We start from the raw sequence: 21,832 nt of genomic DNA on the forward strand, positions 1-21,832 counted from the left end.
TAGACACACAATGAAAAGGATGTGTGTGAATATTTCATTATTTATTTGAATCTAGTGAACTTTGAGAAGTGTGAAAAAGAATAGTATTTTTTCAGAGTGGTACAAAGTTTATTTTTTCCGCGGTAGTACTTTAGAGGAATATACATATGTGCCCATGGCAATGAAATATTTAATAATGTTCAAATTTATATTATAAAAGTTATACTGTACTACAGAAATTTTATGACTTGATTAGAAAGATTACCAAATTTATTAGCTTTGTTTTGTTTCCCCAATAAAAGGTCGCTTATTGGGTTGATTATTTTAAAATTATCTTCAAGGCCAGTAGCTCAAAGTATCATTTGATAACAGCATCAATGTAGTTGTTGGTCTGAGATGTGACACTTTGATGTTAACCAGCCATGGTCTGGTAGTTAGCGCGTTCGACTTTCAATAGGTGGGTTGCAGGATCGGTACCCGTCGCTGAATATGATCCCCTTTTCAGCCATGGAAGAGTTATAATACGGCAAAATATCCCACTATTCCTTGGTAAAAAGTATTTCATCAGTTGGAGCAATAGATGTTATTGGCGGCTAGAGTAGATAGCTGTCGAGTAGCTTTGAGCTAAATTCAACAAATAAACTATTATTTTACAAGTGAGTAAGACACATACAATAGTGTTATTAAAATATAGCCCAACTGACTTACACGGAATTTTTTGCTGCTGATTCAAAGGTTTAAAGACTTTAGGTCGATGTAAGATTTCTGTGTACTTTGGAATTTTTAGTAAAATTCGTAAACTTATCACATTTCTTTCATTTCATGATAAGATGCGCGGAGAGAGCTGGGGTTGTCAGCCCTTGCCTTCCTGCTTTTATGCCCCAAAGAGTGCTATTTTTTCCTCATTTATAAAAAAAATTGTCAAAACTACGAAAATGTAACCTGGTTTCACGCCTTGCTTGTTTCGAATTATTAGGAGAAAAAAGAATATTTCGAATTTAAATAAATTTAAAACAGGGTATTTTAGGATTTTACATTAAAAATAGTTTGTTTTTAATTTCGCGCAAAGCCACACAAAGGCTATCTTCACTAGCCGTCCATAATTTAATGGTGTAAGACTAGAGGAAAGGCAGTTAATCATTACCGCCAACTCTTAGGCTAACCTTTTACCATCTAATAGTGGGATTGACCATCACATTATAACGCCCCCACGGCTGAAAGGGCGAAATGTGTGGTGGGATGGGGGATTCGAGCCCGCGCCCCTCGGATTACGAGTTGAGTGCCTTTACCACCTGGCCATGTCGGGCCGATTGAAAAATAAACAACATCGAACAATAATTGTAATATGCAAATAAATGTTAATATGGAAAAAAAAATATTTAGCGTTATATCATAAAAGTGTTAATAATATCAATTAAATAGTAGTAAAAGAGGATCTGATTGCTTCTTTCGGATTTTATCTTACATATGCCAGTACCCATAGGCCTGAATGACTGTTTTACGATGCTTGAAAAGTACTTTCTTTTTGTTAATGAGTCCGTGTCCGTTTGATGTTTTCTTCATATCATGAAGAATCCCACCACACATTTCGCCCTTTCAGCCGTGGGGACGTTATAATGTGACGGTCAATCCCACTATTCGTTGGTAAAATAGTAGCCCAAGAGTTGGCGGTGGGTGGTGATGACTAACTGCCTTCCCTCTAGTCTTACACTGCTAAATTAGGGACGGCTAGCACAGATAGCCCTCGAGTAGCTTTGTGCGAAATTCCAAAACAAACAAGTATTTGGCTTAACGGATTTTTGTATAAGTTGTTCACCGTGCCTTATAAATAAGTTGGGTATAATTAAAACAAGAATGTCTATTTTTTAATTGTTTCAGTTTTATCAAGGCTATTTTTACGCTCTTAGTACTTTTGCCGTACTTTCTGATCGTCGCTGTGACACGTGGCTTGCTCACTTACTCATTGTTCAATGATCATACATAGAAACATAATAAAAACTTGGAACTGCAGAAATAATTTGATTTATAACAACTATAATGAGAAGACGCTTTTGTCAAGGACTTTAGTAACGAAAATTAATTACCTCGAGCTGCTATAGCATGTGTAATAGAAATTTTATTAATTGGAAGAAACTGTTAAGTTTTCAATTCTTGAAGAGAAGGCCCAACACTTATCAGGCAATGACTGGCTGGTTCAAATTATAAGAGTTATTTTAATTTCAATAATAATCACCCTTGTGAAAATCAGAGGTTTGTGTCATACACCGTACTCGTGCTGAACACACATCATTACGTTTAAGTCGTGGATAATCTGTTAAAATAAAACCATAAGCATCAGAATATTTAAAAAATATTTATCATAATGAACAAAATACCAGTAACAAGTAGAAACCGCGATAATAATGGTAGTAGATATATTTAAAGATACACAGTAATTGTTAGAATTTAATCTAAAGCAAGGGCAAAACAATTTTTTTTTCAAGTTAAGAGCTATCACTAGTTGTGAAACTCTAAACTACACAAAGAAAACAGCAACAAACGAGTTGATTCCTGTTGGTGGACTCAGCAGAGAGTCTGATATGGCTTTGCTATAAGAAAACACACACACAAACGAGATCCACTAATGTATTCGAGATTTGTAGGGACAACTGGTGGAGAAGTTGTAAAACACCGCTGACGGCGTACACCTCGTCAGTATGGGGCTACTTTCCATGATTATTTTGAAAAAAAGACTTTAAGTCGTATTCTCAAGCAAAATGCCAAAAGTGCCGTTTGTATAAAAACTAGATTCCTCGTGAAAAAAATCATAATCGGTTGTGGTCATTCGTGTAGAAACGATACTTTGTAACAAGAGACTTATTCATTACAATTATAGAGTAAACCCAAATTTAGGTAAATTAATTGAGTTTAAACTAAGAATAACCAGAATGTTCACGTGAAGTAAAGTGTAAAGCAATCTTTATCGAAATGCAAAAACACAGTGTATGTGTTTGCATCAAGATATTCGACTGTCGTCTTCTACTGAACCTCTGAATAAGTCAGCAGTTGTTGTCTGTTAGGATATTTTTCTGCTAACTAACTCACTTTTAAAATTAAGTTAAACTATGTCAGTCCAATGCTCTATATTAAATAGGAGCATTTGGATTTATCCATAATGACTAGTATTATATCTATGACTGGTCATTTTCTTATTACATAATTAAGAATTTAAGCATAAATATCGTTTACTTTAGCAGTGAAGAACATTGCTACTATCAGTTATTTTCACTTTGTTCGCTATGCCTGTAACTATTCCAGTATACAGACTGGATTAGTAATTGTCAATAATTACAAATAAGCCCTCGGACTTTATTCCTTGTCGTGTAGATCATTGCCCATGCTAATTTTGCGAGCTTTCTGTGCAGTAAACAACTTATTTCGTGCATTACTTCTGTAACCACAGAACATCACTTGTGTACATGGAATTGCTATCAATATCTTTGCTGCGTATATACAGTCTGATTCACCTGAGGTCAGTTTGAGTGACATTAGATAACTTTACCCGAAATATCAGTTCACTCAAGTACAAACAAACCTGATGAACACATTGTACAGTATTTCCACTTCAAAGACGCCGATTTCAGGTATAAGGTTAAAAATTACTACTTTATTAGTCTGAGCTGAAAAATATTCTCCTGTAATGCGTTGTATATCACCCGTTTATGGACCTATGGGCAAGTTTAGTAAGTTGAATTTTAAATTTTAAAATTAGGGATGGCTGACAATGGCATAATGGCAACGAGGAGAGGAAATTTGTAATACACAATGATTCTAAGTATTTTCTTCCCAAGGTATTTAACTCTACGTTTGTTTAGAATTTTCCAAATTTTTATACATTTACGTACATGTAGGCTTAATGTAGAACTTTGCTCAAGGAGGTGGTTAAGGTCCTTTTCCTCTATTGTTGTGTATCATCTTCCTATGCTAACATGTGTGCTTTCTCTTAGGAAATATTACTTGTTTAATACGTTTGCGTGTGACACATTCTTGGCCTGTTTTGACGTTTCTTTCTGTATCTCATTGCCTAAAGTTAAATTTAATGTTATACAAACTGAAGTACCTGTCTTTTGTTCAGGTTATGAACTTAAAAAAATGTGTGGGGTGGGTGTGGATCTATTATAAATAACACAAAAATCCTCACTTTTAAATAATTAATTTATAACATAACATATTATTACAGTATTCATTAGTACCTTACCATATATTTTGTATAAGCTTTCAGAATTCACTATGTATATATTTAAAACATGGTATACGCTGTGCTATGGTCATGCTGACTTTGTAAGAAGAGGTTGTAGCCAAAGTAATGGTGGTAGGGGTGCTTTCTGTTACCTGCTTTCAACACCCAGTTCTTAATTTTTTCCATACTGTTTCACGTTATAACTTAATTAACGGTCCTTGACCGCAGAAGTATCTTATGAGCCAAAGTTGCAAAGTAGCGGGTCAAAGCAGGAACCAGGTATAACACAAGAGACAGCTCCTCCCGTCAGCCTTTTAGTGGCTGTTGGAGTAGAAACTTCACCCGAGTTTCTGTATTATTCCAATAGTGGCGGCTGTTTTCTATTGCATTCTTCTATAGAGAAGTTTTTTCGCGCTCTCTAAGAGATATAAGAAATTTGTGTTTCCTTCCACCACACTGTATGCATGTCGTATTATAGAAAATTTGATAGCTTTTAATTTCATGTCAGGACATGGTGCCATCTATCTATGTAGTTAGCGTTAATTTATGTCAAAAATAATAAATGCTGAGTAACAACAATAATGAGGTAGAGATGATTATTAACCCTATAATAACCTACCCAAAATATTATCCCACAAAGTTTGGCTGAGATTGGCTTGGCGACATAGGTGTAGTTAGATAACGGACAGAGAAACACTCAGACGTTTTTGTGCTTTATGTATATAGATGTGAACAACCATATATCTAGCTTTAATCTTATTGTGTAGAACAGTGTTCTGTAATAATTAAAATGTATGATTTTTATTTGATGCATTATTGAGATTTTGATATATAATGATCTTTATAAACCTTAAAAAAATGATGGAGGTATTTAGTCATATAAAATTGCTGAGAAATGTAACAACAGGAAGATTTTGAGAACCATATAAGAAAATAATTATTGTACATGAGGTAAATTTAAGTATTTGAATTTTATATGCCATGAAAATAAATTTTGTATGTTTCTTCCATTTTCACCTCAACTCGAGAGCAAATTTAACCAATGTAAGAAATATCCTAATTTATCAAGTAAGATAAAAGCAACATTCTTAAATTAATTAATAACCCAAGGATCCCCTGAAGGTAGGAGTGCCCATGCTCTTGTGGCAGTATTGGTATCGCACCGATTTTCTTATGACTGGAAAGAAAGCATATAATTTCAAATTATTTTGTTGTTAAGAAACTTAAACAGCGGCATCTGGAATTATCAGAGAAGTTCAGTAAAATGTGTTTATGGTATGATTGTTTTTAGGCGTGTGTGTGTATAGATATCAGATTTCGTAACTTATTTTTGTTGGGTATTTGAACTATTTCGTTTTAGTATCTTGTCCCAAAAAAGAATAAAAATGACCCTGAAATAGAGTACATTTCCATTATTCTAAACTGTTTTCTTTTAATTTAAAAACAAAAGTAATTTAGCAATTAAATGTGACTTAATTATTATCTTCTACAAATCAAGGTATGCAGTTAGCCTTTAATTAAGTCATTACAGATTTATTAACAAAAGAAAGAAGGAAGTGAATCATTACCTAAAATTAGTTTTGATCCAATTTTTGTTTTCTTGATGGGTACCATTAACCAGCGTAATAAAATAATTAAGTTTTAACTTGTTGAGAGGCAATTGTTTCAATCTATTTGATCTGTGTTGTCTATTCTGAAAATGTAAGTGTTAATAGTTTTATTTTGAGATTAATTTCTTTAGAAACTAAATTTCTTTTCATTCGTTGCTTTGCTTTTTCTCGTGATTGAAGCCATCAGTTTTTACCTTCTATTTGCCGCAGAATCCTTCGGATATTTCTTCTACATCTTATGACGTTAAAATCACCTCAAAACAATACCTGTTTATTCTTTGTAATTAAATTCTAAATTAATTTCAATCCTAATTAATAAATTACCACGGATGAAGCGATGGGGATGTTAACATCTCTGAACACTCCAGTCTGAGAAAGTTTTTAAAAATTAAATCGCTGCTATGTTTTTATTTATTTGTTATGAGTTTAATTACTGATTATAAGTTTGCGAATGATTGCACCAGCAGTCGAAATGTATTTGTATTTAAAATATTATTCCTTACTGTTACATGTAATGAAATAATTTCAGCTTCTATGTACTTACTTGACAGAGGCTGCTATGCGAGAAAAGACACCAGGGTTTGCAGTTGTATCAGTGGCACAAGGTTGCCAGTACCAGTACGCGAGCATCTCTAATCATGCGACTTGAACAGTTGAAATTTCAACTACTCTTCCCAGTGTGTTTTCAGCAGAAATGTTTTTCACATTAGACCAATTGTCAATTATCTGTAAGCTCACGTGACAACACTGTGGAAATGAATAAATTGAGCTCCAGGCTTTATAATTGTTATAAATTTAATGGTAGTCGGTATTAGATAAATTTTTAGTAAATTGTAAATTAGGGCTTGTCAGAGGCAGGTGTTCACAGTGGTTTCTGAATCTTCATTGATTTCTCTTTGTACTAGTGAAAAGTGAATAATATAAACATATAGCTTTAGAATATCGACGACAAAATTATAGAGAATGTACTAGTGAAAAGTGAATAATATAAACATATAGCTTTAGAATATCGACGACAAAATTATAGAGAATATTTTATGTTGCATTTTGTAGCTTTCTAGAGAGTGAACAAAAACATCTAGAAGAGGAGACGGCTCAAGAACAAATATCCATATTCTTACACTAAAGAAATTTGAAGTTATTTTCAAATATTTCCTTATACAATTAAGAACTTAAAACTTATATAGTTAAGTAGTTTAATTTCGGACGTAATTCATTAAAACGTAGTAAAATGCTCAGTTGTTAAGGGTTAACCAAGTACACTGCCGCCTAACGTACAACCAGTCACGTAGGTACATTCACATTCTCTTTTAGGGCGTGGGAGTCACCAGTTTTCCATAATTCATGCTGTTGCCGATTTTCACGGGCTAGATTCGCTTGCAGACTGAAGTACGAACTTAAACTACAACATCAAATAATTATAAATCTGTGAAAGCAAAGTTGAGATACCAGAGATGGGACATGTGGTCACACCTATTATTCTTAAGAAATGATATATTATAAACCAGTACCAGCACCACCAGTACTGGTACCGACTGCAAACATTAGTTTCAACTATGTATTCCCACAATTCTACTTTTCAAGGAACAATCTTTTCTAGTTTTAATCCATTTTCCAATTATTTCAAATTGCTGTAAATAAAGTCTATTTTCAGTGTCTTATTTTATGACTTTAGTAATTAGGAATATGCTGCTTTCTTAGCCAAGTTTTCAGTCCCCCTCATTATAACTCTTAAAGTTAATCCTCATTAATTGTGTGTATGTTTTTTCTTTTAGCAAATCCACATCAAGCTATCTGTTGTATCCACTGAGGAGAATCGAACCCCTAATTTTAGCGTTGTAAATCTGTAGATTTACCGCTGTATCAGCAGGAGACTCTCATTAATTGAGGCCTTAAAAATTCTATAAGTAAACCCTAGATTTTCCAGAAGGTAAGATTATCAAAATTTGTTTATGCTATCGATACTTGGTTATGTGTTATTTTTAAATTTGTTTGTCCAACGACAACTGATTTGTTGTTTATTCTTAATGAATAGTCAGCTTAATAGAATTGGTTCAAAATTGCACGGATTTGTCGAAAATATTTTAAGAAATCTGTTAATTGGCTAACAACCTAGCTTGAACACTTTTCACAGCTCTTTCTTCTGTTTTAAATGACTCCGCGGTGGTGGTTGAACATCCAATTTCTCTAATAAAGCTTTTGTTTAGAGATTTATAATTGAAAACTTTAAATGTTTACATTGTCTAGTGTGAGAGATTAAGCTGAGGTGTAGTAAGCAATAATCATTGTGTAAAATCATAAAACTAGACTAGTAATTATTAACCTCATTTTCTCTAGAAAGTTGGATTGAATAACTCACTCAGGAAAAGTAGCTTGATATCTTTATTTGTAATTAATATATAGATATTTCACAATTTTATTGTATATGTGCCTCCATTTGTTTGATTTTTTTTGTTTTACGTGGCCAGGAAGTTGTACTTAATTTTTACTTACATTATACTTTCATTCATACATTTTTCTAAAGTAAGACTGGTAATATGAGGGTCGCGGATTTGAATCCCCGTCACACCTAACATGCTCGTCTTTTCAGCCGTGAGAGCATTATAATGTGATGGTTAATTCCACTATTCGTTGGTAAGAGAGCAGTCCAAGAGTTGGATGCGGGTGGTGATGACTAGGTGCCTTCCTCCTAGTCTTGCACTGCTAAATTATGGACGGCTAGCGTAGATAGCCCTCATGTAGTTTTGCGCGAAATTAAAAAACAAAAACAAGCTAAAGTAAGAATTAAAGGTACATTTATTTAATTATAAAGAGCCACAAGAAGTTGTAAGTTATCTAATGTGTACACAGAAATAAAAGTGTCAAAGTTTTGGTTCAAATCAATGCTACTAATTATATTTGTCTGTTAACTATGCAATTAATAAGAAAAGGAAGGTTGTGTAGGCTGAGACAATGGTTTCCTGTAGCGAACTAACACAAATTCAACTACGAGAGTTCCAAAACTCAGAAAGAGACTGACGGAAATTATGCTAAATGGTAGTATTGCTTCCTTCATGTTTACTGGCTCACTCTTCTGCTGTTGAACTTTGATTGGTTTATTTTGTGGGATCAGTTTTGACCAGAGTCTAGCTGTAACTCCCGCCTCCTTCATCAACTGTAAACTGTACCAAGAAGTAGCAGTTAGTTTAGATAGAAATAATAAATACAATTTAGGGTATATAAGCACTTTATTCTACGTAATTTTACTTTATCATGAGTATTTGTTACAAATAAAAGTGTAGTGCCTGAGCAAAATAAGACAAAAAATGTTTCACTTCCTTAAAATGATTTGAATTTTTTTTTTCAAATTAACCTAAAGAACGTAACTTTTGACATGTCCTAACGACATTAGAATAAAAATAATAAATAAATGTTTTTACAATAAAATATTGGGATGAGTGTGTTTTCCTATAAGGAAAAGTTACATCAAGTAACCTACATTAATTTAAATGCGAATACTTGGCCAAAAGTGGAATGTTTTGGTTTGGTGAATAACATTTAACAGTGTTAACAGATTTTTGTGAAATTTTGCACCACTTAAACAGTTGCTGTATTACTGAGCTTAAAATTATCGCAGATCAGTTATGATAGTATTTTGAGCTTCATCTCATTGAAGAATTGCAATAATAGATACTTATTTCAATTCACTTATTCATTTATAACTGGATGTGAAAAAAAAAACACAGTGACCAAAGCACCAGTAGTCGTTTTGCACTAGTATAACTAAGTCATTAAAGCTTGAACTAATCAAAGTCAACTGTGTGCAAACTGTTAAGTTCTAGGTTTGATATGCTATTAATTGTAGCTTTGTTGTACTCGTTTGTTCGGTATAACTCACGTATAAACACTAAAGCTTTACTATCAAGTCCATTCAAGATGAATCGGTTATAAGAACATAAGAAAGATCATTCTGATAGGCCGTTACAAAACAATATTGCGTGAAGACATAATCACATACTGTTATCGTACTAAAAATCTAATTAAACGGTGTAGTAGTGTAGCATACTTGTTTTCTTTAAACGTTGATTCTTTAAACTCGTGACCCGCCTGAGTAGTCGAGCATTTTTGGAATCTTTTCTCAATGGAAGGGGGAGAGTTTTGCTGTTTTAATATATTTCATTAAAATATAGTAATTTACTTATATACGTTGTTTGTTCAAAAATATTTTAAGATAATTATCTTAGACTTGAAATTTTGGCTTACTCTACCCTATTTCGCGACTCACAGATCAGTCACATATGGTAATAGCAGAACCTTGTATAACTGAGTTTTCGAGGATAATGAACAACTAAATACAAGTTAATGTTGCAATATAGCATAATACCATATACATTATTTGTTACTTATATTAACAAAATGGCATGTTACTATTTGTTTTTCACGACAAGATAATTCCTTATCTACCATCGAACAATTTCTTCTTTAAAAGGTGAATTCTTGGGCATGACGAAGTGGCCATCCTCTCTGATCATAGGTCCAATCACAGTGATGGTTCTGAAGGCGGGGTCTTTATCTACTTTGTATATTCCAGTATAAGTAGATGAAAAGTAGACATGTTTTTCTTCAGAATTGAGAACTACATTGAGCCCTTCATTAAATGATGAGACAAATTTAATTTTTCCATCTTTTTCTCTTTTCCGAAGTTTAACAGCTGTGGTCAGATTGCCTTTCTTGAGGATAGGATAAATAAAAAACGGTTTAACTGATGTTTAACTCCATTATGAACAAAAAGACTTAAGAATAACACTAAGAGGTGAGTTTGTAACCGATGGTGAAAAACGACAACCAATAGTAATTTATCTTTTATTTCCGTTTTAAACTTTATCTTCGAGTGAAAGCCACAATAAACAAAACTACCAAGACAACTTTAAGATATATTTCATTCCTTACAATTATGTAGGCTAAGTTAAAGAAAAGACTATATAAATTTTTAATTTGGCTTTTCTTAAAATCTGAAATAAATTTTATGACGTACCCACATTGTTTTGTGCATGAAACCATGTTTAACAAGTGTCATTGTATAATCATTATTCTCCAAAAGTTCTTCGAATGTCTCGAACGGTTGATGATACGTCGTCACAGCCTTCAGTGACGTAGACTTAGTGGAGAAACTGAGGAACATGATTAAACTGAATACCCATATCCACCAGAGGGCAATTCTGTTGCTGAATCGAATAGGTTTACTCTCATTACCTTAAAAAGTGAGTAAATATATATAAATAACATTTATTTTAGTATGCATATATATTAAATGTAATGTAAATATGGTAGAAAATATATATCAGACAATTATGTTTTTGTTATATATCAGTATTTTGTCTTTCTCTTGTTATTGGCTAATAATGCGGATTAAAGAATCGTATGTAAAACAACTTTCAAACATATTCTTACAATTACTACCTATATTTTCTGTTATAAGGAGTCTGTAAAGTTACCATTCAGAGATCAGCTGTACCTGTTTTAAATAAAATGCGAAAATTACTTTTTTAATGGTTTGAGATTTATCCAAAATCATGTATACAGTTTTTGAATAATTACAGTATATTACCCCTAAAATTATGTTGGAGGATCGATATGGACCCCACCAGCTTTGTAAACACATTTTAAAAATATTTCTTTGTTCGTGTTTTTATTACTTTGTTGGTCACATGATCCCTGATATTACAGTAGTCGTGCACACACAGAATTAAGCAAAATACACCCAACATTTCACGTAATCCCAAATAAATACCGTTTTTGAGATCCTCTATGTATTTTGTACAGAAAATGAGTAATCTCACCCGGTTTTCTTTGTCAGTTCTCTGAAACACGGTGTTGTAACAGGCAAAAAATATATGATTACTCATCATTATACGATATATGTATTCCCACAGAACTGTTTCATTGATTAGTCTCGTTATAAGAAACCTCTTAAAGATAACACGAACCGTGAGTCATTAAAAACAAATATATGTCGCCAGAAGAAGAATACTTTTACAGTTGAAAGACAGTTTTTCATAACTAGGAATGTGATTCAAAGTGCAAAGAATTTAACTATCCATTATGTACGTACTTCATCGACTGTGTGAAGGACTTCAATATGATGAAACAATTCAACACGTGAAATATTCTGTTAATGGATTTCTCGACTCATTTAATAAAGTGCATTCGCAATCTGGATAGAGAAGCAATGGTCAGATTATAATATGAGGATTGTAGAAGAGCTTATGGTCTTGTAGAGTGTCAAACAAGGATGTGGGATCTTATTTAATTTATAATAGATTATAAATGAAACAATAAAGGTCAAATCGAAATGAAATAAAGATCATTTGACTTCAGCTGAAAACTTGAGATATGCAGATCAGACTAATTCCTTACTCATTCAAAAACATGTGCATGTTACAATATGCTTATTCCCATATTCGTTTAAGATACATTTAAATATAGAGATTGTTTTACTTAGTTAGTTTAATATGTGTATTTAGGGAAAACTTAAGTTTTCTAAGCTGGGTGAATCTTGTGAGGTATTATTAGGTTCACAGCCTCAAACATCGTTAACGGCGAGTACATATATATATATGACGGAGCAGTACATTCTGATCTTTTTAAGAACGAAGACAGGAAAGACACATCTGATGAGCTTTGTTTTGGACAATTTTGTTTTGGAATTTCGCACAAAGCTACTCGAGGTCTATCTGTGCTAGCCGTCCCTAATTTAGCAGTGTAAGACTAGAGGGAAGGCAGCTAGTCATCACCACCCACCGCCAACTCTTGGGCTACTCTTTTACCAACGAAAAGTGGGATTGACCATCACATTATACGCCCCCACGGCTGGGAGGGCGAGCATGTTTGGCGCGAACCCGCGACCCTCAGATTACGAAGCGCACGCCTTAACGCGCTAGGCCATGCCAGGCCTCAATCTGATGAGCTATACTCATAAACAGATTTATATTTAGTATTGCTCAAAATAAACAGCTTGTTTCGGTCGGAAGTTAATGTTGATTATTAATTATCAAATCAAATAATGAAATGTTAAAAAATGTACACCATGCTTTGGAGTCAGGATTTCTTTTTTTGATAATATAAACAACGAGCTCTGACAGGATTTATACTGGGGATTTTAGAACAAAGTAGTTATGTTTTGTTTTCTTGAAACAACTAAGCTACAGAATAAAATATTTTTAAAATAAGTCAAATTACAAATTCAATTCTCTCTTATACAAAATTTTCAATTATTTAAAACATTGTAATTGCTAAATGCAAAGTTGATTTGTGAAACTTGGCATTTTAAACATTTTAAGGACCAATTATCTCAGCGGTATACATGTGGACTTATACTGCTAGAAACGAAGTTTCGATATCTGTGTAGCTTTATGTTTAATAACAAACAACGATATTTTTAAAAGAAGAAAAAGTATTATTTGGACCTACCTTGTATTAATAAAATTCCATAACATTCAAAAACAGAGTATTTTAGGTTCTGAAAGAGGGACCTTAAGTTCTTGTTTTTTAAAGCCAGTAGAAATTCAGAGGGAGCCTTAGATGTCAGCGTTAAAACAACAACCATTACTGTTGTGGTAACGGTCATCACGAAAAACACGTTGCCTTCAAATGGTAGAGCCAGATTGAATTTATCTCCAGAATTCTTCGCAGTGAAAAGATAAAGAGCCAAAAAAAGATAAACAAATGACGTGTGTGTATACATATATATACACTACATGGCCAAAAGTATGTGGATGCCCAAACATCATACCCATACGTTCTTGTTGAACATCTCATTCCAAAACCATGGGCATAATATGGGTTGGTCCCCTCTTTGCTGCTATAACAGCCTCTACTCTTCTGGGAAGGCTTTTTATTAGATTTTGGAACATGGCTGCGGGGATTCGCTCCTATTCAGCCACAAGAGCATTAGTGAGGTCGGGCACTGATGTCAAGCGAGAAAGCCTGGCTCGTAGTCGGCGTTCCAATTTATCCCAAAGTTGTTCGATGAGGTTGAGGTCAAGGTTCTGTGCAGGCCAGTCAATTTCTTTCACACCAACCTCGGCAAATCATGTCTTTATGGAACTCACTTTGTGCATGGGGCATTGTCATGCTGACACAAAAAAGGGCCTTCCCCAAACTGTTTCCACAAAGTTGGAAGCACACAATTCTCTAGAATGGCATTGTATGATGCAGCATCAATATTTCCTTTACTGGAACTAAAGATCCTAGCCTAAACCATGAAAAACAGTCCCAGACCATTATTCCTCCTCCTCAAAACGTTACAGTTGGCATTATACGTTCAGATAGGTAGCGTTCACCTGGCATCCGCCAAACCCAGGTTTGTCCATCAGACTACCAGATAGTAAAGCGTGATTCATTTCTCCAGAAAACGCATTTCCACTGTTACAGAGTCCATTGGCGGTGTGCATTACATCACTCCAGCCGACACTTGGCATTGCGCATGGTGATCTTAGTCATGTGTGTGGCTGCTCGGCCATGGAAACTCATTTCATGAAGATCACGAAGAACAGTTCTTGTACTGACATTGTTTCCAGAGGCAGTATGGAACTCGGTAGTGAGTGTTGCAACTGTGAACAGACGATTTTCACGCGCTTCAGCACTCGGCGGTCCTGTTCTGTGAGCTTATGTGGCCTGTCGCTTCATGGTTGAGCTGTTGTTGCTCCTAGACATTTCCACTTCACAATAATAGCATATACAGTTGACCGGGGCAGCTCTAGCAGGGCAGAAATTTGACAAACTAACTTGTTGGAAAGGTGGCATTCTATGACAGTGTCACGTTGAAAGTTACTGAGCTCTTCAGTACGATCCATTCTACTGCCAATGTTTGTCTGGGGAGAACGCGAAAAACGCAAGCGAACTTGGCAGGGGTTTAGTTTAGAGAAAGAGAAGTCTGAAGAATTATCTCCCCAACAGGGGTGATCAGGAACATTGTGGTTCCTCTTCGTCCCCTCTCATGAAAGATCATTGAACTTTATGGGAGAGTTTGCATTTATTTTGTTTTAACTTATTTAAGATGAAGAAGAGAGGTGGAGGATATGAAAGTGACGCGTGAGAAGGTAGAACTGGACAAGGGCGGCATAAGGGAAGTAAGCCAGGCCAGAGCCCATGGTCAGAGTAACCTGACACCTGGCGATTGCTAAACATTGACTTAAGACTTACTTAAACGGCTCCTTTCAGGACCAGGCAATAATGTTGCCTTGGCTGAGACTTAGAGATCCAATGTCAGAGATTTAGGTGTGGGGGGAAACGGGAGTACCCCAAGAAAACCCATTTTTACGGCCTGGGTGATTTAGGGAAATTACATGGCGCTAGCTTTTATGCACCTGTTAGCAATGGGTGTGGCTGAAATAGCCGAACCCACTAATTAGAAGGAGTGTCCACATACTTTTGGTCATGTAGTGTATATATATTAATATATTGAATCAAAGAAACAATATAATTGTCTATGAGAAGTTAAGAAAATATCTGTTTATATGGTGAAACTCTTAAGATTTATTATAAGTGTTAGAACTGATATAAATAAAACTATTGGTATTGATTTATAAGTAATATTAACATACTAAAAATAAGACGTTATTGCTAGATTACTATTCATAAGACTAATTATATACACTTTGTTGATATTAACTACTTACTCTAAACATTTTATGTTCTACATCTATGTTTTACTCAATGATTGAACTTAAATTAGTTGTATGTGATTTGATTGTATTTATTACTCATGCTTAACATCTGAGTATTTCACGTTTGTGCAGTGGACGTTCATCCTTCCTCCATCGTTCTTCATCACAAATTAAACTATAAGTTAGGTTAGTGAACAAAGAGTATGTGTACAGATTTTAACGATACAGAACTGGTATGGTATATAACTCACATGTTAGTGCTCTAGTTACAAGTTTTAACAAGTTTTAACGATACAAGTTTTAACGATAGAGAAGTGGTATGGAAATGTAACTCACATGTATGTTTTGGCTATATAGAGAAATGGTATGGTGTAACTCACATGTTAGTGCTCTAGTTACAAGTTTTAACGATAGAGAACCGGTTTTGTATGTAACTCACATGCTAGTGCTATAGTTACATGTTTTAACGATAGAGAACTGGTATGGTATATAACTCACATGCTAGTGCTATAGTTACAAGTTTTAACGATAGAGAAGTGGTATGGTATGTAACTCACATGCTAATGCTATAGTTACATGTTTTAACGATAGAGAACTGGTTTTGTATGTAACTCACATGCTAATGCTATAGTTACATGTTTTAACGATAGAGAACTGGTATGGTATGTAACTCACATGCTAGTGCTATAGTTACAAGTTTTAACGATAGAGAAATGGTATGGTATGTAACTCACATGCTAGTGCTCTAGTTACAAGTTTTAACGATAGAGAAATGGTATGGTATGTAACTCACATGCTAGTGCTATAGTTACTCATTGTCAAAGTCATTTTCATTTTGTAGGAAGTCAAGTTTTTCCACAGAAAACGTTTCTGTTAATCTGCGATGTTTATTATGTAGTGTGGTGTCTCTATCGATATCAACAGTGGTTTTGTTTCAGTGACACCTGAAAGATGTCTTCACTATTTTCACTTATGAAATGATTGGTGAGGTTTGCAGTGCATGCACTTTGGGAGATATTGCGTTATTGTGTTTTCTATATAATGTTGTTATACTCTTCTCAGTTTTGTTCAGAATGCCCTCAAATTTGGATCAAATCTATTTCTAACAGCGAAAGCTCTCTACATTTTAAAAACAGTAATGTCGATTACACTGCCCTCTATCTTACACTGTGTCTGGTCCCTTTCTTCAAGCTTAATTTGTGGATGCTATTCTTTCCCGTAAGGTGGCTCGTTGTACATTAGAATACGTGAAAAAATCATCACAATGAAGACGTTTCGCTTCAAACGTATGGTGAAATAGATATACTACTTGACGTTCCGCTTCAAACGTATGGTGAAATAGATATACAGCTAGAGGTCTGATCAACAGGAAAGTGACTGTCAATGCGTGAATTAGTTACATTATTTTAGTGTCAATTACTCTTACTATGGAAGTCAGTTTTTGGCGCACTTGTTTTCGAAATATCAACACTGTTTAGAAACATCATATTTTACGTTTATATACATATACGTATTGCAGACAAATATTTCATCTTAGTCACAGCATTCCAAAGCGAAAGCGATGGTGGGGCAGTGAAATGAAGATATTCCCTCTTTATACCACGAAACAGTTACACATTTGAATAAAAGTCTACAAAACGTCCAAAAGGATGATTTAGAAAGTGCGTGTTTATGTATTTGTTTTAGTGCAAAGCCACGTTGAGCTATGTGCTGTGCCAGCCAAGAGAATCGAAACCCGGATATTTTGCGTTGTTACCCCGAAAACTTATCACTGGCCCACTGGAGAATATGGAATTTGATTGAAAACTAATTTTAAACGTCTGAGACAACCTGTGTTTCTACAATAATTTAACTCTTTTATTCTTTCATAGACTTCAACATTCTGTTCGTGGGGTCAAAAATTCGGCTGCTGTAGAACCGCATAGTTTAGTACAGAATGGAACCTAAGTAATGATAATCAAGTTAAAATATGAACCAAAAATGACTTAGTTATTTGCTTGTAGTACTAGCTGCAAGTGCGAACTATTGGATGAAATAAACAGTTTTTATTGTTATTTCTTGTTGTTGTTTTCTCTAATTTTATTACCAAAAATTACTAAATCTCCTTTGCATAACAAACAATAAAATCTCTTTCTCGTAGATGTGCATGCGGTTCAGTGGCTCCTCTTACTAATTACGAGTAAAAAAAACACCCAAAATTACTGTTAAGATGTTTTATTGTTAAAATGATATTGAACCCCTATAAAACGATGGTACCGGAAATAAAATGGCGGACAGTATATAGCCTATCGGAGTGAATTGACTATTCATGCATAGTACTACTCGTAAAGTTTAGCCAAACTTTTCCAGTAGGGAGAAAATGGAGGTTGAAATTTAGATAAATTACACACAAATATACAGTACTAATATCAGGCTCGATGAAGTGATTGTAGTTTGATATGCAGTGACGTAGCTAGTTTATTGTTCAGCTAAGATTGAAGGTTACGAATTAGGCTTCCTTTTTAATTAGTGTCCATCAAAAAGAAAGAGCTGCCAATATTACACTGTACAAATCCCTCCTTCAGTACATCCCTTTATGCATTGCAAAAGTTACAATATAGGAGGGTCGTGGAGTGATGTAGTGATTTTCACAGAGTATAATATTAGCATCTCTTTTTTTTATTTCTTTCCGTTTTGCACCAGCCATCCCTACATTTGATTTAAAATATTTTTTATTTACTTCTAGACTATTGGTTTGTCTGAGGAGAAATAACTATTAGTAGCGAATAAGTATGCTGTAGTAGAATGACTAGAGTAAAAAAGTTCGTTATTGTTATCTTTAATAATTGATCTTACATTTCAATATTATAGCAAGTCTAAAAGAAATAAACTCTATTTTAAGTGGCCCGCCATAGGCAAGTGGGTTAAGGCGTATGATTCGTCAACTGAGGGTTGCGAGTTCGCATCCCGGTCGCACCAAACATGCTCGCTCTTTCAGCCGTGGGGGTGTTATAAAGTTACGGTAAATCCCACGATTCGTTGGTAAAAAGAGTAGTCCAAGAGTTGGCAGTGGGTGGCGATGACTTCCCTCTAGTTTTACACTGCAAAATTAGGGACGGCTAGCGCACATAGCCCTCGAGTAGCTTTGCGTGAAATTAAAAAAAACAAACTATTTAAAATGAAGTAAAGTGTTGGTCATACGCAAATAAGTGAAATAACGTGTATAACATAAACAAACGGAATAATAACAAATATTTAGAGTTGATTTCTTACGACGATTAACCTATACAATTTATACAATCCATTCGTGTTTGTAATAGACTATTTTTGTTCTCACTTTTATAAAGTACCTGATTTTCCATCACTGTTAAATTGTGTGAGATGTGTAAACTGTTTATTAAATCTTCGTCGTGCATGATTTATGTGTTTACCGAGCAGTCATGTGAGATTTAATAAATCTATTTATTCATTGTTTTTGTTACTTTTCTTATGTCTGTTTTCACTGTATTTTTCTGTTAAATCTAAATCGTGCACTCTCTATTCGTGTTAACTGCACATATTCGTTAGTTCTACACTGTTCACAAATTGTTTGCCTTTGTGTGTGTTTCTGTTTCCTGGATTTGAATGAAGAGTATAGTTTAGTCATGTCCACACACTCTTTACCTGTTTGTTAAGAGTTTCTATCATAGCTCCATGACCATCTTTTGCAATGGGTATGGTGTAATCGATGTAGAAGGTCCTATCATATGACATGTGGATAGAAGATATTGCCAAGTCTATTTCCTGTGGATGGAAAACGAAATCAAAAGATTCTTTCTTAATAATTTCAAACTTTAGACGTAAAACATTTGAAAAGTATAGCTGTGAAATATGGAGGGTAAGTACGCTTTAGGAGTACGATTTCTGTACTCTAACTCATTGCAAATGTCAGAGTATTTTACAGTGCAAATCCCCTGCGGATACACTTATGGCTGGGTGCTGGAAAGACACGATATAGCTCTTTTTGAAAAGTAGTATTTAAATGGTCAAGCTGTTAAACAGGTGCAGTCACAGGGCATAACAATTTCAAGAATACAGTCTTCATTTCTCCATGGAAAAGAAAAACCTCGCACATCAGAGCATTTAAAACAGTAAAAGGTTCTGCAACTGCACCTCAAGCCAAAGTACAGAATGTTTTCGGTAGCTACGTAAAAGACTGTGGTTATGTAAAAGAACCAAGAACCATTCATCCAAAGAAACATTGTAATGAAGCTGGAGAATCTCTTGGTAGCGTTTAAATTTTTAAAATTTCACAAGCGAAAAGCTGGCAAGCTTTCAGTCACAAATTTAAAATCAGCAGCTATTTTCATTAGAAAAACAACTAAAGAAACTAAGATTAGAGCAATCAAATTTAACAATGTACCCCTCAAGTACCCTGTTGTTGATCCGATAGGCTTTTGTGCCTCTGTTCAGCTTGAGCATGATCTTGAAATCTGACGCCTCTTACAATGGAAGTAAGTAATATGTTGTTGGATCATAACCTCGTCATCCTTCTCAGAAGCTTGTTATAATATAAAACTTTGATGACGGACAATATTGTGTAACCAACCATATCCATCATAGCCGGCACGATCAATGACAAAAAAAAGTAGCTATTAAAGAATATCATTCTTATAAATCTTGATTAACCTTCAATGTATGAACACATAATCCTTTCATAGGTTTATTTTCGTAAGTGGAAACTCAGTACTCAGCAATATCCACAAACATCAATTATATGTACATAATGTTGATAGTCTTACTACAGTTCTGAAAACTAATCATGCTAACGGATAAATCATAGATACTTAACATACCTCGTAAGCCGTGGCACCAAGAAGATAACGTACTGCTTCGTCTTTATCCGTCCAGTTGGGAGGACCGTAGCCGATATATCCTCCGTACAAATCATACCTAAAATGATGAAAAATGGCGTGGTCATCAAAATAATACTACCAGGAACAATGTAATTGTGTAATTACGGTTACACGAGTCACAAACTTCTTTAAAATGTGTTAGTAATTTACTATAGTGATAACAGAAAATTTATGGTTGGGCAAATTATAACAAAGCTTAACTTTACAAGTATGAAACCATATCAAGACTTGTTTACAATGCAACTCTCATCGTGTACATGGTAACTAATCCTGCTTAACATGATAAATTGGTCATGAGTACAATAATAATGTAAACATGTATCAAGAACTAACGAGATCCGACTCGTTTACGATGTAGTTAAAATAATATAATCTGTTTCATAGTTACAAAAATCAAACAATTTATGAAACATGCAACATTTTGATGACGAGAAAATTATTACTGTGGCCAGGATAACAACAATCTCCTAATGTTACTTCGAGTCAGTTTGACAACATATTATGTGAAATGCTGAGGCATGGTTAAAAAAAAGTATTGGTCCATCTACCATAAGTGTAACATATATATATACACAACACCGAATTGGATCTTAAAGGATTTTTATAGCTGTGTCCTTGATCAGAATTATTTAAAAAGGAAAAAAAACCGGCTGAAATACAGGTACACTGTAGAATTAAAATATTAACATTGGATAGTTTTAGTATCCTCAACCAGTAATAATCCCATCCTCATTTACGATGTACTGATATATAAGGCTTATAAATATCAGCAGCTGCCTAAGATAGCTGAAATTAAAAATGAAACGTCTAACACTATTATTACAAAGGCAACTGTTCCATTGATATAAACAGAAAAAAAAATCACTTCATGTACATTGTCTATGTGATCGATATTCCCTTTAGATTAAAGTTGAATGATAATATTTCTCGGTCATATAATCTCCTCACTTGTATTAATTACAAAAACACTTTATTGGATATTAAAATATGCAGGATCTTTTGAATTAACTCAATGGGTGGTATCAAAAGTGGCAGGTTACCCTAACTCCACAGGAACTTGATTTATTATCTTTAGAAGGCAAGGTACGAGAATAACAGAGGGTGAAAAACGAAGCTTTTATTTACCCAAATCAATATTAACAGTTTTGGGACCAGCTTATGATGATACTTTCTGTTTGAAGGATGAAATAACAACATAATATTTGGCAAAGAAGAAGTGTGATTCAAATAATAGAAGAGTAAGTACACAAGATGTAAAATAGATACGAATATCGAAGTTTGTAAAGTTTTTGTAACATCTTTAATTGGACACGGGCATCCAGCGTGTTTAAACGTTCAATATTATAAAACACACACATGCACAGATACGTATTATTATAATAACTGGCCTTCCAAGTTCTTAGAAACAGTAAAACATGTTAGAAGACAAGTAACGAAACCATCGTGGTTTACACTCCTGCTTCACATATGCCAATAATGTTGACGTTAAATTTTTGAGGACTT

At 34.2% G+C, this 21,832-nt stretch overlaps 1 protein-coding gene across 1 annotated transcript in view; it reads right to left on the reverse strand.

The window, feature by feature from the left end:
- Positions 1-8,496: 8,496 nt before the first annotated feature.
- LOC143227209 (glutamate receptor ionotropic, kainate glr-3-like) overlaps positions 8,497-21,832 on the reverse strand; it is a 52,916-nt gene continuing 39,580 nt past the window's right edge. The window contains exons 9-14 of the mRNA XM_076458697.1: positions 20,270-20,366; positions 19,098-19,217; positions 13,258-13,471; positions 10,823-11,040; positions 10,252-10,517; positions 8,497-8,969 (exon numbers count right to left, since the gene is read on the reverse strand). Coding sequence (XP_076314812.1) covers positions 8,726-8,969; positions 10,252-10,517; positions 10,823-11,040; positions 13,258-13,471; positions 19,098-19,217; positions 20,270-20,366 — 1,159 coding nt within the window. The 3' untranslated portion in view covers positions 8,497-8,725. The remainder of the gene's footprint in view (positions 8,970-10,251; positions 10,518-10,822; positions 11,041-13,257; positions 13,472-19,097; positions 19,218-20,269; positions 20,367-21,832) is intronic.

The sequence above is a fragment of the Tachypleus tridentatus genome, chromosome 9 (assembly GCF_004210375.1).
Source record: "Tachypleus tridentatus isolate NWPU-2018 chromosome 9, ASM421037v1, whole genome shotgun sequence".
Classification (NCBI taxonomy): Eukaryota; Metazoa; Arthropoda; class Merostomata; order Xiphosura; family Limulidae; genus Tachypleus; species Tachypleus tridentatus.